The sequence below is a fragment of the Sus scrofa genome, chromosome 5, assembly GCF_000003025.6.
Source record: "Sus scrofa isolate TJ Tabasco breed Duroc chromosome 5, Sscrofa11.1, whole genome shotgun sequence".
NCBI lineage: Eukaryota > Metazoa > Chordata > Mammalia > Artiodactyla > Suidae > Sus > Sus scrofa.
The window spans coordinates 48,851,244-48,870,069 of NC_010447.5; the positions used below are offsets into that span (position 1 = coordinate 48,851,244).

An 18,826-nucleotide genomic window follows, 5' to 3' on the forward strand; every position below is an offset into this window, starting at 1 on the left:
TAACCACTGAGCCATGATGGGAACTCCTTAAAAGGTATTTTAAGGATAGGATTCAGAAAAGTAAAAAATATGTACTAGGTATATACCAGGGCAGGCATTTTGATGTCTCCTGTACTTTATTTAGTGCAGTGCCTGAGCCACTATGCTGGTGCACGCAGTGTCCACTGAGTGAATAAAAAGGCAAAATACTAAGAATAATAAAGCAGATGAGGAAGAAAGAAGAAAAGGGGAAGGAAAAACAAAGACGACCCTACAGTTTGATATGAGGCAGAGCCATGTTTTTTTTTTTTTTTTCTTTGTTTTTTTGTGGTTCTTTTTCTTGTTTTTTTGTTTTTGGCCCTACCCTTGGCGTATAGAATTTCCCATGCCAGGGGCTGAACTCCCACCACAGTTGTGCAGAATGTATGATTGGAATAAAGTTGTATATTCCATTGCCTGTTGGTTTCATGGCAGGTTGGGTTATTAGAAAGCCTAGAAATCCTGAAAGGTAGAGGATCATACATATTTGGTTGGCTTCTTGTTGATTAGCTACTGATAGAATTGATTAGCTAATGTTAGAAGTAGCGAGTGGGTGCCACAGGTGCAGCCTTACAAAGCAAAAAAGAAAAAAGAGAAAAAAGAAAGAAATAGCAGGTGGGAAGTTGAACTGTATTTTACTTTTGAAGGACCATGCAAATGATTGGTTTTTTCCATTGGAAAAAAAAAAAAAAAAAAAAGCCAAGGTATGTTTGCAATGTTTAAGATGTATCCCAAATTCATGGATAAAAACTCACCCCTTCTCACACTCTTTCAGCTTCATTTTTACCTACTTTGATCTTCCTTTTTTTGTTTTGTATCTCACTGCTCTTCCCTGTTATTAAGAAACTTTTATTAATAGGTGAAAATTTGCATTGTTTGTCTTAACTATTTATATAGTTTCAGATTTTTCTTAGCTAAGGATCCCCGTAGCCACTAAAAAAAAAAAAAACCAAACACCTAATTAAAGCAAAATCACAGTATTCTTGCTTCATTGTGCAAGAACACTGTGAAACCATTCATGTAATAAAAAGTTCATATTAGTGTTTTATTCGCTTTAGGGAGTTCCCTTCGTGGCTCAGCAGAAACGAACCCAATTAATATCCATGAGGTTGAGGGTTCAATCTCTGGCCTAGCTCAGTGGGTTAAGGATCTGGTGTTGCCGTGAGCTGTGGTGTAGTTCGCAGACCCAGCTCTGATCCAGCGTTGCTGTGGCTGTGGTGTAGGCCGGCAGCTACAGCTCTGATTCCACCCATAGCCTGGGAACTTCCATGTGCTACAGGTGCGGCCCTAAAAAAAAAAATTTCGCTCACTTTAAATCCTTGCAGTCTTCTGTGAATGAGTCTGTTATTCCTTGTGGAGTGCATCTGAAATCAGCCAAATGTTATTTTTAGCATTTAAGAAAACCTTTACTGGGCGCAGCAGGTTAAGAACCCAAATAGCATCCATAAGGACACAGGTTCAATACCTGGCCTTGCTCAGTGGGTTAAGGATCTGGCATTGCTGCAAGCTTCAGTGTAAGTCACAGACATGGCTCACATCTGGCATTGCTTAGCTGTGGTGGAGGCCTGTAGCTGCAACTCCACTTCGACCCTAACCTGGGAACTTCCATATGCTGCAGGTGTGCCCCTGCCAAAAAAGAAAACCTGAAAGAAAACCTTTGCTGTTGTGTGTGCCAGGCCTTTAGGCTAGGATTGGAGATTTAGCTGCAAATACTTGAGCCAGAATTCTTTGGATTGACAGACTTTCAGTAGACCACAGAATGAGTATTTTTGACCAGAGGGTCATCAGGTTTCTGTCACAGGTAATGGACTCTGCCACCAGGAGAAATTTGCCCAACATCCAACCTAGTTTAGAGGATAAAGGAAGAGAAACAGGGTTCAAATTTCGAAATAGTTTAGCTGGAATGTATCCCTTTAAATAAATTTATTTTCTTGCACTTGGTAAAGGGTTCTTTTTTCTTTTCCTTTCTTTCTGCATCTGGGATCAAACTCAAGCCATAGCAGCACCTGAACCACTGCAGTGACAATGCTAGATCCTTAACCTGCTGCATCAGAAGGGAACTCCAGTAAAGGGTTTTAAGTTAACTTTCTTACTTGGATTAAATGCTGACAGAAGGAAATCTGTTTCTTCTTTTTTTCCCCAAATTTTGCATTTTACTGGCATATTCCAAACTAGCATTACCAGACTGATCTGGAAATTACAGTAATACGTGGTTCTTAATGCTTATACTTCACATAATGTGAGCTTTCTGGTTGTTTTAGAATTTTTAGCCTGAACATTATTCTAAAAACTGATTATCATTCATAATAAATGACTAAGGCAGCTATACAGCAGTGGATTAATCAGAAGCAATTAGATCACTTGAAAAATATCCATAAGAGCTAATGATGTAACATGAAGTTCCTGAAGCTCCATATTCAATTTTGGTGGGGAAATATTGCTTTCGTGTTTTCAAAGAAGTGAAGATTGACCTTCCCTACCACCTGTGAACTGCTTAAACCTGTCCTTGGTTAATTTTGGTTTTAAGTGGTCTGAAAGCTCCTTCCCCTGTGGTTTTTGTCAGCATTTGTAAAGTTAGTAGTGGTATTGTCTGTGCCCTGGACACTTGCGTGTTGGTCCTTTGTCATGGGCAAGCCGGCTGTGGAGAGCTGGTGAAATGGAGCTGTGTGAAGTTGTTTCCTATTACTCTTATTTATCTTTCTTTTAATAAAGGGTCCTTTGTTTACTGTTTCCTCAACACAGAATAGAGGATTTATATGTTGGTGTTCCATCTCTACTTCTCTTTTCAATGAGGAAAACATTTGCTTCACTCCGCTGCCTTTCTTCTACAATGCACCCACAGGGTTTTGAAAGGCTGTGCCAAGAATTCTTTGGGGGTGCTGGAGTATAACCGTCCCAAGAGGTTCAGTTCTTAATGACATTCATTTTAGTTTCACAAGTCATTGTGAGTGTTGCTGTTTTTATAATAAGACCCCTCACCCCCGCCTTTGTTCTTTCCAGAATGTTCCACATGGGTCCTCTGATTGGGGAGAAGAAGAGTGATGTTCTTTTGGCATCATTTTACTCCATCTACTATTTTGTCCCTGTTTCTAAATGTCACTGACTTTGGGGTCTGATATTTGTTAGATAGTGCGCATTGCAGAGATTTCAAACAACAGTCCAAATTCTGAAGGTAGGCATAATTTGCTTGGCCCACCCAGCGTTGTTAAATTTCTAAGGTAGTTGCCATCATGTCAAAGACAAATGATTTCACTTCTTAATGGCCAATGCCTGAAACTGTATCTGTCACTCCAAGGTCTAATTTCAAATGTTTATGGTTTTAATAAAGAAAATGCATCATCCACACGAAGGTATTAAATATTTGACTACACAGACAAAGTTGAGAGTAAATGAGACAAGAGTGAGAAAAAGAGATTCAAAGGTGGTGAAAATCATATAAAGAGAAGTGGTAGGGAAGAGAGAGAGGGCAAGAGAGCAAAAAGGACTTGATCTGTGCCTTCACGAAGCTTCTCACATAATGACGTAGACACCCGGTTAATTAAATCATCACAAATAAAGGAATAATTTAGTACATAATAAACAGATTAAAGAATAATTTAAAAAACAAAAAGCAAAACACCCTCTGTGTCATCTGGCCAGTGGACGTTCAGTGACTTTTCTTTAACGATGCTATTTTTCTTCCCCAGGCTAAAGATCTAATAATTACACCAGCCACTGTTTTAAAAGAAAAACCAGACCCCGATACTCTGGTTTTTGGAACTGTTTTTACGGATCACATGCTGACTGTGGAGTGGTCCTCAGAGTCTGGATGGGAGAAACCACATATCAAGCCTCTTCAAAACCTGTCCTTGCATCCAGGTTCGTCGGCTTTCCACTATGCAGTGGAAGTAAGTACATGGGAAGCTATATGGTGACATGCTAGGTCTTGATGTGCTTGCTAAGTAGCTCCTCCTGCTAAAACAGCTTTAGGGACGTATAGGCAATCGTAAATGACCTGCAAACAGGTGGACTGAATATAAGTCTTAACTAACTTTTCAGATAATCTTGAATTTTTTAAAATGTCAGTTTAAAGAAATCATTTAGGTAGTAAGCCTGCTGTAGGATATACAGACCTAGAAATATAATGATGTTGGCATGAAACTTGTAACCGTGGCTTACAATATAAAAAATTACTTAGAGCAAATGGGAAGGACAGCTGGTAAGAAAATTAGCAATCAGAGCCAGCGCTGTTAATATTTCACTAAGTTACCTGTTAGATCTTCTAATGATTGAGAAGGGGTCATCAAATACAATATTACATTTAGATTTTAATGCTAACTACATGGTTTTATGATGGTAATAAGTTATAGTTACGCATGTTAAGGGACAAATAATTAGATAACCTCCTCAGGCAAGAATGAAATAATGATAAACATAAAATATTAAATATTTAGGAGAGTGAGGAAGGATTAATCATTTCAAATCTACCATCAGTCTTATGAATATAAAACTTAGCAGTTTTTGAAGTAGTCTCTTTAAATTTCATTATTTTTTAATCAATTAATTAATTAATTTAGCTTTTTAGGGCCTCATCTGTGCCATATGGAAGTTCCAAGGCTAGAGGTCAATTTGGAGCTGTAGCTGCTGGCCTTCACCAGATCCGAGCTGCGTCTGTGACCTACACCACAGCTCACAGCAATGCCAGATCCTTAACCCACTAAGGGAGGCCAGGGATTGAACCCTCATCCTCAGGGATACTAATCAGGTTCTTAATCCGCTGAGCCACAGTGGTAATTCCCAGTTTTGCCTCTTCTTGAACTTCATGTAAGTGGAATTATATTATATATATATATATATTTTTTTTTTTTTTTTTTTTTTTTTGTCTTTTTAGGGGTGCTCTTGCAGGTTCCTAGGCTAGGGGTTGAATCGAAGCTGCTGCTGCCTGTCTACGCCACAGCCACAGCAATGGCTGGATCCGAGCCTCATCTACAACCTAGACCACAGCTCACGGCAATGCCAGATCTTTAACCCACTGAGGGAGGCCAGGGATCGTACCCGCATCCTCACATGGGTACTAGTTGGGTTTGTTAGCCACTGAACCACGACAGAAACTCCGTGTGCACAGCTCTTGTTTGAGCTCAAAGTCATGTAAGATCTATCCAGCCAGGACCAGCACTGACCTCTGTGAGGGCTGGGACATAAATACAGAGACATTCTATCATTCCCCCCTCTCTATCTCTCTCTGTCCTGGCCCCATCCTGTACCACAGGGTGCCTTGTGCACACACATAGATGCCCACACCCTCTGCAAACTGATGACCTGTGCCCAGCCCTTGGACTTAGCTGTGGGCATCCTTCTTAAGAGGATAAACCTAAGGAGGCCCATTCAGGCCCTGAAAATAGGACCAGGGCCGTTCGGGCAGGGAATTCTTGGGAACAGGTATTTGGAGGCTGTCTAGAAAAGGGTCCAGCCAACTACTTGTTCCAAGGAGAAGGTCACAGCTAGAGGAAGATGGGCTCGAAGCCCTCTAAAGTGCGGGGCTCAGGACAGGGGTCCTGGTTATCTGGGTCTAAGGGCAGCAGGCATCACGTCATATGTTCTTGAATGAGTAACATTCTGTAATGTGAATAGATTGTCTTTTTTTTTTTTGCATTTTAGGGCCTCATGAGAAGCACATGGAAGTTCCCAGGCTAGGGGTCAAATTGGAGCTATAGCTGCCAGCCTACAGTACAGCCCCAGCAACGCAGGATCCGAGCCAAGTCTGCAACCTACACCATAGCTCATGGCAATGCTGGATCCTTAAACCACTGAGTGAGGCCGGCATCAAACTGGCATCCTCATGGTTCCTGGTCAGGTTCCTTACCACTGAGTCATAAGGGGCACTCCTAAATGGTCTATTGTTGACAAGTATTTGTGTGATTTCCTTCTGTGAACATTCTTGTTTATAGTGTGCTGGTGCACTTGTTCACATGTTTCTTTAAGCTAGCAATTCTTGGAAGTTCCTGTCATGGCTCAGTGGTTAATGAATCCAACTAGGAACCATGAGGTTTCAGGTTCAATCCCTGGCCTTGCTCAGTGGGTTAAGGATCCGGCATTGCCATGAGCTGTGGTGTAGGTCGAAGATGAGGCTCAGATCCCATGTTGCTGTGGCTCTGACATAGGCTGGTAGCTCCAGCTCTGATTCGACCCCTAGCCTGGGAACCTCCATATGCCGCGGGAGCAGCCCCAGAAAAGGCAAAAAAAAAAAAAGTTAGCAATTCTCAAAGCATTGTCCTCAGACCCCTGGGCTCCCCTTTCAAGAGATCGCCAAGGTTAAAACTCTTCACAGTAATACCAAAATATTATTTTTTTCCCACTGTGTTGACATTTGTACTCTTACACCCAACCCTCTGCCAGTCAGTCATCATTACATTGTTTACTGCCATGTGTTATAGCATGAAAAGAATGTCGGTTTTACTCAGGAATGTTCTTGATGAAGTGGTAATAAAGATTAATTTTATTAAATCTTGACTCTTGTGTAAAACATTTTAATGTTTGTGACAAAACAAAAACTTTGCATAAAGCACTTCTGTCATACTGAACTGCTAAGGTTGTTTCAAGGAGAAACTGTTTTGTGTTGTGAGTTGAACTGGCAGCTCTTTTCAACTAGCACCATTTGTGCTTGAAAGAACAAAGTAAAGTTACTGAGACTTGGGAATGTGGCAGATGATTTTTTGAAAATGAACGAAGTGAACCTGTCACCTCAAGCAAAACAACGAACTGTATTTGTTGCCAATTCTAGCTCTCAAGTGAAAATTGGAATTTTGGAAATCTTGTATTCAGTTCACTACCATGAGCTTGACCCTTTCTGCTATCAAAAAGATTTTATTTTATTTTTTTATTTTTTAAACGGATTAATTGGAGTATAGTTGACTTACATACAATGTTGTGTTAGTTTCAGGTGTATAGTTAATAGAATTAGCTATAATATACGTATGTATATACCCATTCTTTTTTTTTTTTTGCTTTTTAGGTCCACACCCCTGGCATATGGAAGTTCCCAGGTTAGGGTCGAATCAGAGCTGTAGCTATCCACCTACACCATAGCCACTGCAACGAGGGATTTGAGCCACGTCCGTGACCTACACTACAACTCACGGCAATGCCGGATCCTTAACCCACAGGGCTCGAACCTGCATCTTCATGGATACTATTGGATATGTTTCTGCTCCACCACAATGGGAACTCCCTATATATTAATTCTTTTTCAGATTCTTTCCCCATGTAGGCTGTCACAGAATATTGAATAGATTTCCCTGTACATCCTTGTTACCCATCAATTTTGTATATAGTAGTATGTATATGCCAATCCCAACCTCCCAATCCATTCCGCCCCTCATTGTTAACTCTTTGGTAACCATAAGTTTGAGTCTTTTTCCATTTTGTGAATAAGTTCTTTCGTATCCTTTTTTGGTTAGACTCCACATATTAGTGATCTAATATGCTGTTTGTCTTTCTTTGTATGACTTACTTCACTTAGTATGATCATCTCTATATCCATCCTTGTTGCTGCAAATGACATTATTTTGTTCTTTTTTATGGTTGAGTAGTATTCCATTGTATTTATGTGCCACATCTTCTTTATCCAGTCGTTTGTTGATGGACTTGAGGTTGCTTCCAAGTCTTGGCTATTGCAAGTAGTGCTGCAGTGAACACTGGGTGGCATATATTCTTTCAAATTATGGTTTTCTCTGGGTATATGCCCAAGAATGGCAAATTGCCAAATCATATGGTAATTCTATATTTAATTTTTTGTTTTTGTTTTTGTTTTTTTCCCATACTCACAGCACATGGAAGTTGCCAGGCCAGGGATCAAACCCAAGCTGTTGTAGTGACAACACTAGATCCTTAACACACTACATCACAGGGAACTCTTATATTTAGTTTTTTGAGGAAACCTCCATACTGCTCTCCACAGTGGTTGCACTGACCTACATTCCCACCAGCAATGTAGGAGGGTTTCCTTTTCTCCACACCCTCGCCAGCATTTATCATTTGTATACTTTTTGATGATGGCCATTCTGACTTGTGAGGTGATACCTCATTGTAGGTTTTATTTGCATTTCTGTAATAATTACCGATGTTGAGCATCTTTTCATGTGTTATTTGGCCATCTGTATATCTTCTTTGAAGAAAAGAGATGTTTTATTTTTTAAGATATTGGTGGTGATATTAACAGGAGTTAACCGTTGGAAGATCTGTGGAACTCAGTGAACTGACATTTTCCCAAATGATTATTACATGATGTGACAAATTTTTGTAAGAGTAAAGATGTATTCAGAAGTTCCTAGTTGGGTTCTTAACCCACTGAGCCCCAACAGGAACTCCTCGTTATGTGCTCCACGATTTATATTTCTTTTCTCCTGTAAGCTTTAAGGCTGTAAGCATCTAAAGACCCTGCTTTTCATTATCATTCAGTTCAAAGTATTTTCTAATTTCTATTATTTTTCTTCTTTGACTTACATGTCATATTAAGTAATGAGTTTCTTCTTTTCCAACACCTGGATCTTTGGTTTTGATTTCTGGCTTATCTTAAGATTGGAAAGCATGTGAAAAGAACATGCCTCCTGCAGGTGGTGTGTGCAGGGTTGTGTGTGTCCATTCGGTTAGTTTGCTGTTCCTGTTGTTCAAATCCTCCATACCTTTATCTCGTTTTCGCCTGTTTGTTCTATCATTTACTTAGAGAACCGGTGGTAAAAATGTTCCTTGAAAATGACTGATTTTCCTCTGTATTTATTAGTACGCAACAACTTCAAAGTCTTTTCCCATCCCTGCCCAGTGTTTTGTCTGTGACAGCAGCCGGAGAAGGTGACATGGCCCTACCATAGAATAGTCTTGACCTGCTTGGTTTCTACCATTTGGGCGGCTGAACCAGCTCTGGTCACATCTAGATTATTCACTTTCTGGAGTTGGAGTCAGCAGGATAAAATGACAAGATACATGGCTGTTTAGGGGTGGAGGGAGGAAGGGTGCTATGGGGGAATCTGATCCCATTTCCACATTCTAAACTGTCAGCCCATTTTGTGTGGAGATGTTTTCTTCCAGCCTCCATTGTTGTGTTATTTACCCATCAATTTCTTGCTCAGCAAAGGGTAACTCTGAATTCCCCCCAGATTTTGTTAATAAAGACCCCATGTTTTCATCCCAGTTACTAGCACCAGTCTCTGACTTTTCAAGATTGAGAGAGTCTGTCAGTAGTTTTACGTGGTGAAGGATGAGGACCCGTGGGAAAGTCCGTCCTTTGAACACAGAGGTTCTTTTCATGGAGTTACCTTCTAACATTGATTTCTCTTATCTTCAGTTATTTGAAGGATTGAAGGCCTTTCGGGGAGTAGATAATAAAATTCGGTTGTTTCGGCCAAAACTCAACATGGATAGAATGTACCGATCTGCTATGAGGGCAACTCTGCCGGTATGTACACTTAGTTTCTTGTGTGTTTCTTTTGATGTGATGGGTCAGTGACATTCCCACCAAGCAAATCATTTCTGAATACTTAGATCAGTATTCAGTACCAATCATTTGAGCACTGAGGTTACTCCTGATCTGTTTTTAATCAGTGAAAGAAAAAATACAAGGAAATAACCAATACCATTTGGCAATTCCAAAGTCTGTTTCTCTGAGTGTCTGTGGGGGTTTAATGTGTATGTGGGAGATAACAGGATAAGGAAGAAAAATATGCCTGGGAGTTCCCGTCGTGGCTCAGCGGTTAATGAACCTGACTAGTATCCGTGACGGAGCAGTCCCTGGCCTCTCTCAGTGGGTTAAGGATCCAGCGTTGCCTTGAGCTGTGGTGCAGGTTGCAGATGAGGCTCATATCCCGTGTTGCTATGGCTGTGGTGTAGGCTGGCAGCTACAGCTCTGATCGTATCTCTAGCCTGGGAACCTCTATATGCCAGAAAAAAAAAGAAAGAAGAAGAAAAGAAATTCATGCCTGCAACTGAAACAAATGAAATTTAACAACCATATGAAAACATGGTGTACCGCACAGGTATCTGGGGATGTTCTGCCTAATTGCTTAAGACATTAGCAAGTATGCAGTGATTTAATTAGTGATTTTGATGTTTTACCCCAAGTTTTATTTGTTTATTTTTTTAAAAAGATATCAAAATGGTTTCTTATGGCCACTGGGTATAACAGTGGCTGTAACACTGGCTATAATATTGTTACGAGCAGAATTCATTTTAAGGAGGGTCGGATTTCAACCCTAACAGTTCACATCTCAGTAGGGGATGGCTTAGATTACTTTCATTCCCTGAGACTTGACCAGGCTGCTTTTCTGAACTAGAAGAAGTCTTTTCCTCCTTTGACATATTTTGTGTCCCTCACCTTCAGCTGTGCATTGAAGAAGCCCAAGAGAAGACGCCTTTTTAGCCAGGCTCTTCGTTCTCCCTAACTTTTGTAACCCATGCTTCACTCCCTTCCTTGAGAGGCCCCCACATAGGAGCAGAAGGGAAAGTCAGGTAATTTCTTTGGATCAGGTCCTAATTGCATTCTTCTCCTATTACCAACAAATCACTGGGATATCCTTTCAAAAAAGGACAGAAGGAAAGGGAAGTGACATTTGTGGGACATCAACTCTGCCACAGATTGTTAGTTGTTTTCCATTCCTTGCCTTTTTAATCATAACAGCCATTGTCGTTATGCATTGTGAATTTTAGTAGCACTTTTGCACGGAGAAGAAATTGAGTCCAGAGAGGTTAAGCGCCTTTCCTAAAATCGCACAGAGAAAGGGGACAGGGCAACAAATGGGGTGCAAGTTTTTAAATCCGTAGTCAACTTCTTTCCATTTCATCATACCTCTAGCCAGCAGAATCAGAGATTCCACAGTTGAAACAGGGGGATGATGTGTCCTGTATGATTGGCGTATCTTGATTTCTGTGCCGTTACAGCACTGATTGCTATTATGAGTTAGTATTTAAATAGCCTAATCCTGACATCATGGACCCTATTCAGATGTGTGTTTCTGACTCATTTCTACATTGGATAACCTATCACACCTCTGAAAGTATGTTTCTTTGTCCTGCCAAGTGACTAGAAACTACTTATTTTGCAAACTGTCACCCATCTAATAAAGGAAAACCGTTTTCACTTTAGAATTAAACTACTCTTTGCTTTTGCCCATTTCCTGTTGGGTTATTTGTCCCTTTACTTTCCTACTAATTTTCAGGTTATCTCAACATGTTCCAGTTATGATCCTTTGTTGGTTATGTTACATATGTTCACCCAGTTTGTTGCTTCTGTCAGCTTTAAAGACAGAAGTTCTTAAGCTTTAAATACTCAAAGCTATCTTTTTATCTCCCTTATGATTTGTGCTTTATGGCTCTTTTTTGTCTGTTGGGGGCTGCACCAGCGGCATATGGAGGTTCCCAGGCTAGGTGTCAAATCGGAGCTGTAGCCGCTGGCCTGCACCATAGCCACAGCAACACCAGATCTGAGCTGAGTCTTCGACCTACACCACAGCTCATGGCAATGCCAGATCCTTAACCCACTGAGCAAGGCCTAGGGATTGAACCTGCATCCTCATAGATGGTAGTCAGATTCATTTCTGCTGAGCCACGAGGGGAACTCCCTTTATGGCCCTTATTTAAGAATTCTTTTCTACTTTAAAGTGACACTGTATTCTTTTTTTGTAAAAGTCTTAATGTCTTGTCACATTTAAGTTAATAATCCAACTATGGTTGATACTTGGGTATAGTAAGAGGTAGGGAACCACTTTTTTTCTTCCTCATGTGCATAATCCATCATCCCACCACAATTTGAGGGGAAAAAGTCACAGAAAAAGATTCTCATTTCATTTTATTATTCCTTTTTTAACAGTCTAAAGCGTGCTTGAGGGCCATTTCTTACTGCTACAGTGGAGGAAAGTTGCGTTATTCATTCTGTTTTTTATTCCTACAGGCATTTGACAAGGAAGAGCTTTTAGAGTGTATTCAACAGCTTGTGAAATTGGATCAAGAATGGGTCCCCTATTCAACATCTGCAAGTCTCTATATTCGTCCTACGTTCATTGGAACTGAGGTATAGACTGACTCCCTGTTTGGGGTACTTTGGTGGGCGAGTTATCATTGTTTATTCTTGTGTGAAATTTCTAGTATGTCGTTTGAAGTAGCCCCTCAGTTGCATCATTGATGCTCCTTTCCCCTAAGTATTAAGACCATAAACATTGCTTTTAAAGGGCCAGATAGTAAATAGTTTAAGCTGTGTAGGCTAGAGGGTTCCTCTCGCTACCCAGCTCTGCCACTGTGGTACAGACACCAACATATGATAAAAGAGGAGTTCCTGTTGTGGTGCAGCAGGTTAGGAATCCAACTAGTATCCATAAGGATGTGGGTTTGATCCCTGGCCTTGCTCTGTGGGTTAAGGATCTGGCATTGCCCTGAGCTGTGGGGTAGGTTGCAGACGCAGCTTGGATCTCGAGTTGCTGTGGCTGTGGTGTAGGCCACAGCTGCAGCTCTGGTTCAGCCCCAAGCCTAGGAACTTCCATATGCTGCAGGGGTGGCCCTAAAAAGAAAAAAGAAAAAGAAATGAGAAAGGAATGAGTGAGGCTGTTTGCTGTCCCCTAATTAACACTAACCACGATCTCCTCAGTTTACCAGTGTAATGCCTCCTGCCTTGGCAGTGCTCCTCCAAGGTTTTGAAACTTGGAGGAGAAAGATCAGCTACTTTTTATCTTCATTTTCCCGAAGTTTTGGGATTACTTGGTAATGACTGGGAATGGAGGGCCCTCCTCCCACAGAGAAAATGTTGAAAATCAAGTTCACAGTGTGTATTAGGGAGGCACTTGAGAGCTAGAGGGGCAGGTTTGAACACATGGTGGCAAGATCTCCAGGTAGGTCGCAGTCTATTGGTTGGTGCCCTTGCAAAAGAAGGCCATGCCTGGAGTGGCCAAGGCCATCTGTGTGGGTGAGTGTGTGACGTAAAATACAAAGACCCTGTCCCTTGTCCTCGTCCTCTCCTGGGCAGATACACCTTTATGGAGAATGGATGTATGAGGGGTGGGGGGGAAATGGAATGTGGGTGGCAGATGGGAGGGTGTGGCATCTTTAGGGGTGGAAAGAATGAGACAGAGCTGCTGCTGTAGCCCAGCCATTCTGCTCTGTATGAGATGACTGCATGGTTACCAGTTTCTCTACTAGGTCATACAAATGAAAGCATTTATGTATCTGTCTATATACATGGCCATAGGAAAAGTACCTACATGGTCCTTTGACATCCTTTTGATGCCTTTTTTTTTTTTTTTTTTTTGATAGGCAAGAAATAGATTTATTGAGATAGGATGCTTATAAGAGATGCACGCAGGCAGACAAGGAGGATCTGCCTTTTTGATGCCTTTTGAAAGACTATTAAGAGCCTGGGTAATGAAGTTCATGATTTTGTCTCCCTAGTAAGCTTTGAAGAATTGGGACAATTTTATTTTTATTTATTTATTTATTTGTAGGGAGGGACAATTTTAAAAAGTCATCTTCTCAAGTTTCTGACATTTTCATATTATTGAGTTTTCAGTTATTATTAGTTAACTTTAGGAAGAAAGAGCAATTTTTAAATTTTGTTGAAACTTGTCTCAAAGCAACACCCACTAGTAATCCTTAGGTACTTTCCCACTGATTCTCCTAGTCCTAGTTTGTGGAGAGTTTTTGTCATAAATGGAGGTCGGGTTTTGTTGAATGCTGTTTCTAAATGTCTTGACATGATTATATGGTTTTGTACTTTATTCTACTATAGCGTATTTTATTAACTCACTTTTGGATATTGAAACAACCTTGTATTCTTGGGCTAAATCCTACTTGATTGTGGTGAATAATTCATATTATATCTTGCTGTGTTCACTTTGAAAATATTTCATTAAGCATTTTTGTGTCAATGCTCATGAAAGGTTATTGGTCTGTAGTTTTCTAACATACACAGTTCTGTGACTTAATAAATTTTCTAGACTCCTGGAATTCTATAACTGGAGTTAGACAAGCTTTTAAATCTGATTTTATAGTCTGAATTGTAGTCCCCATAATCCTCTGTATTGGTGGTCCTCAGATTTTTGCGTTTGAGTCTCTTAGGTGTTGTTCAAAATACACATATTTGGGAGTTCCCTTTGTGGCTCAGCAGTGAACAAACCTGACTAGGATCAATGAGGATGTGAGTTCAATCCCTGGCCTCGCTCAGTGGGTTAAGGATCCAGTGTTGCCATGAGCTGTGGTGTAGGTCACAGATGTTGCTCGGATCCTGCATTGCTGTGGCTGTGGCCTAGGCTGGCAGCTGCAGCTCCGATTCGACCCCTATCCTGGGAACTTCCATATGCCTCAGGTGTAGCCCTAAAAAGCAAAGCAAAATGAAATGAAATGAAATGAAGTAAAATAACATACACATATTTATCCTAATCCCCAGAGATCCTGGTTGAGTAGGTTTGGATGGTGATTCTAATGCCTGCCCATATTAAGACCCTCAGTGACAAAAATCCCGCCAAAGTAATGTTCTCCTACTGTATTCTATCAACTACATATTTGATCATGCTTTGAACCTCAGAATCAGGAGTTTTTAAAAATAAGCTTTCCAGGTAGTGGGGTAAGAATTGAAAGAACTGAAAGAAATAACTGATGCACATTATTTATATTTGGTTAGTATATTTATTTATTTATTGTCTTTTTAGGGCCTTACCCTTGGTGTATGGAAGTTCTCAGGCTAGGGGTTGAATCAGAGTTATAGCTGCCAGCCTATACCACAGCCACAGCAATGCGGGATCTGATCTGCATCTTTGACCTACACCACAGCTCAAGGCAACACCAGATCCTTAACCCACTGAGGGAGGCCAGGGATTGAAACCGCATCCTCGTGGATACTAATCAGATGCATTAAGCACTGAGGCACGATAGGAACTTCTGGTTGGTATATTTATGTCAACTAGAATCTTCTAATTATTGTTATATGCAGAAAAAAAAAAACACCTGTTATTCAGAAATGAGCAAGATGCAAACAGCATTCAGTGAAGCATATGGGTTGAAACATGTATACTACACAGATGTTATGTACTCCAGTCTGGCAGTTACCAGGCATTGCCTTTTCATGGTGGCTACATTTGATATGTGAGATACTGGGTGGAGAACTGGTACCAGTGGGTTCCAGGTCATTAGGATTCTTTCATCAGGGCTGACTGACTTTGGCTTGCTTTTTTATGTTACTTGGTTTTCTGATGGCTGTTTTTTGGGTTTTTTTTCTTCCTCTTTTTTGGTGTTGGGGGGTCTTTTTAGGACTGTACTGGTGGCATATGGAAGTTCCCAGGCTAGGGGTTGAATTGGAGCTGCAGCTGCCGACTTATGCCACAGCTCACGGCAATGCCAGATCCTTAACCCACTGAGCGAGGCCAGGGATCGAACCTGCGTCCTCATGGATACCAGTTGGGTTCGTTACCACTGAGCTACTACGGGAACTCCTGATGGCGCTTTCCTATCTCTGCCTTCATAAAAGAATTGCAGTTCATCTCTGTATCACTTGGCTGATATTTTGGACTCGTGTGCTGCTGGCTAACATCCCCGTTTTTCTTTGATGTTCTTTTCATGGTTATATTAGCTGATTAAGTGGATCTTTTATCCAAGAGGTATTTCATTTTCTGTGAATGAACAAATATATGGTGGGGTAATTTATTAAGTGATATGAGCACCTCCTTGCTCACATGTGCCCAGTCTCTATTCTCTGGTGGGGCACTCACTTGTGTATAAACTACTTGCAAGAGAATTACCATCCCAGATCTTGTGAAAGAATTAAAAATATATCTAACAGTCTTTAATGCTTTGTTTACTCCAGAGATTGCAAACTAGCACCAAGGTGGAAGTATTTTTATCTTTGAAAGCTACACATTATTCTCAGGGCAGGACGTTGTTTTCACTTTCATGAGCCGTGATATAACAATCTGAAATTAATTATTGCTTCTCACACTCAGTAAGATTTAGTAGCTGCCGTATAATTAGAGAATGGCTCTGACACCAGCTTATGAATTTCATTATATTTGCAAAGGTACTCTGCCTCTTTAGATGTTTTATAGTCAATAGATTCTTCATTAATTATTATTTTTATTCATTTTCTGTATATCTTATCTTAGTCATTAATAACTATTAACAATTAGGTTTTTATAATATAAGTGAATATAAAATGATATAAATATATAATATATGAAATAAAATATAAAAATACAAATATAATAGAATGATTAATAATAAATCACTATTAATATATTAATGTTATTTATAAATTATTATTCATTGTATTTACTTTATCCATTTTTATTATATACATTTATACATAGGTAGTACCTGTGTTCCAATGTTTTTGTACAATTCTTCATGTCTTCCAGCCTTTGATAATAATTGGATCCATTATTAAAATCTTTTTAGATTTCGGATTGTAATAAATATAAATAGTATTTATTAGCAACAACAACAACAACAACAAAAAAAAGACAAAAAAAAAAAAAAGGAGTTCCCATCGTGGCGCAGTGGTTAACGAATCCGACTAGGAACCATGAGGTTGCGGGTTCGTTCCCTGCCCTTGCTCAGTGGGTTAACGATCTGGCGTTGCCGTTAGCTGTGGTGTAGGTTGTAGACGCGGCTCGGATCCCGCGTTGCTGTGGCTCTGGCGTAGGCCGGTGGCTACAGCTCCGATTCAACCCCTAGCCTGGGAACCTCCATATGCCGCGGGAGCGGCCCAAGAAATAGCAACAACAACAACAACAACAAAAAAGACAAAAAAAAAAAATAGTATTTATATTTACTATATTTATTTATATAAATATAAATAGTACTTTTTTGGAATGTGTATTAATAGCTAATTAATTAGCTAATTAAATAGTGAATAGAGAATTTCTCTATTAAGTTCACATTATTAAACAAAATACTCAATACGTAAACCTCTTGTAAAACATTTGGAGGAGAAAATCATTCACATTACTGAACAATTTCTCTCTCTCTCTTTTTAGTTTGCCAAGGCATGCAGTTTCTCAGTGTGGGCTCCCATTTTCCAGACAAGGTCACTGTGGTGAAAGCACTAAGACGTAACCACTAGACCACCAGGGAACTAACAATTTCTCATATCAAAAAAGAATTTCAGCATCAATTTAATCAATATCTTCTGAAATAGGTAGTTAAAAACTGAAAGAAAAATTAACAGCCGGAGTGCTTCAAAGTGCAGCTCACTGTCAGTTAGAAATTAGATAACATTTGGGAGTTCCCCCTGTGGTGCAGCAGAAACCATCCAACTCATGTTCATGAGGACACGGGTTTGATCCCTGGCCTTGCTCAGTGGGTTAAGGATCTGGCATTGCTGTGAGCTGTGGTATAGGTCACACACAGCTCAGATCCTGCATTGCTGTGGCTGTGGTGTAGGCTGGCAGCTGCAGCTCCAATTCAACCCCTAGCCTGGGAACTTCCATATACCACAGGTGTGGCCCTAAGAAGCCAAAAGAAAAAAACAAAAAGAAAAGAAATTAGATAAAATATGAGATCATTATATTTATTTATTTATTTATTTATTTATTTATGTCATTTTGCCTTTTCTAGGGCTGCTCCCATGGCATATGGAGGGTCCCAGACTAGGGGTCTAATCAGAGCTGTAGCCGCTGGCCTATGCCAGAGCCACAGCAACACCCAATCTGAGCCGCATCTGTGACCCACACCGCAGCTCACGACAACGCCGGATCCTTAACCCGTTGAGCAAGGCTAGGGATCGAACCTGCAACCTCATGGTTCTTAGTTGGATTCGTTAACAACTGAGCCATCACGGGAACCGTGAGATCATAATATTTAAATAAGATTTACATGAGGAGTTCCCTTGTGGTGTAGTGGGTTAAGGATCCGGCACTGTCACTGCTGTGGCTTAGGTTTGATCTCTGGCCTGGAACTTCCATATTCCATAAGCTTGGCCAACAAACAAACAAACCCCCCAAAAGCAAAAACAAAAAAACAAAACATAGAAATCTAGTTACGTGTACAGTTTCTTAGTTTTCACTTTATCAACTAAGGAGCTAAGTTACATGACAGGTTCAGTCTTGGATACCTAAGAACTCTACATTTAAAGGAGCTGGATTTTGCTGGTTTTAATATCTACATTATCCAACTTCACCCTGTTTGGTAACTCTGGGCAGGTACAGCTATATGAGTGTGCATGCATGCAAGGGTGCAAACACACAACACATACATACACTGGCCTTTATTTCCTCGGTGATTCTGATAAGTTTACAGGTGCTTTGACCTTGGTCAGTAGTAAAATATACCCAACCACAAAACTCTGAGATTCTCTCCTGATCATTGCTCCAGGATTTCCACTTTTCCATTTTATCTCACCGTCTCACCACCACTGGGGAGAGGGTGGTGAGACGGTGCTAAATAATACCAGGCTGAGAATAAGTGTTCTTAGAAGGGTCGAGTCTGATGACAGGGACGATCCTCTTGGCTGGCTGGGGCCTGCCCCTCTGACCAGATCCCAGGCTGTCCACCACACATCTGCAAGCTACCAGTGAATTTGACTTTTCCAGCTGCACCCCAAGACAGTCTGACCTTGGCTCTAACACACCCTTCTACTTTGGAGCACGCCGAATATATTTCTGGAGTTGAATTCAAGTAGAGAACCTGTCTGCTTCTGGTGAATACCAGGCTCCCATGCAGAGAATACAATTTGGACCTTGCAGAACAACATTTTAAGGAGTTCCTGTCGTGGCGCAGTGGTTAACGAATCCAACTAGGAACCATGAGGTTTCGGGTTCGATCCCTGGCCTTGCTCAGTGGGTTAAGGATCCGGTGTTGCTGTGAG

At 40.6% G+C, this 18,826-nt stretch overlaps 1 protein-coding gene across 3 annotated transcripts in view; it reads left to right on the forward strand.

Annotated features, from left to right (window-relative positions):
* BCAT1 (branched chain amino acid transaminase 1) overlaps positions 1–18,826 on the forward strand; it is a 111,421-nt gene that overhangs the window by 37,032 nt on the left and 55,563 nt on the right. For all 3 annotated transcript variants that reach the window (XM_021092209.1, XM_021092208.1, XM_021092210.1), the window contains exons 3-5: positions 3,705–3,905; positions 9,338–9,448; positions 11,936–12,055. In XM_021092209.1, coding sequence (XP_020947868.1) covers positions 3,705–3,905; positions 9,338–9,448; positions 11,936–12,055 — 432 coding nt within the window. The remainder of the gene's footprint in view (positions 1–3,704; positions 3,906–9,337; positions 9,449–11,935; positions 12,056–18,826) is intronic.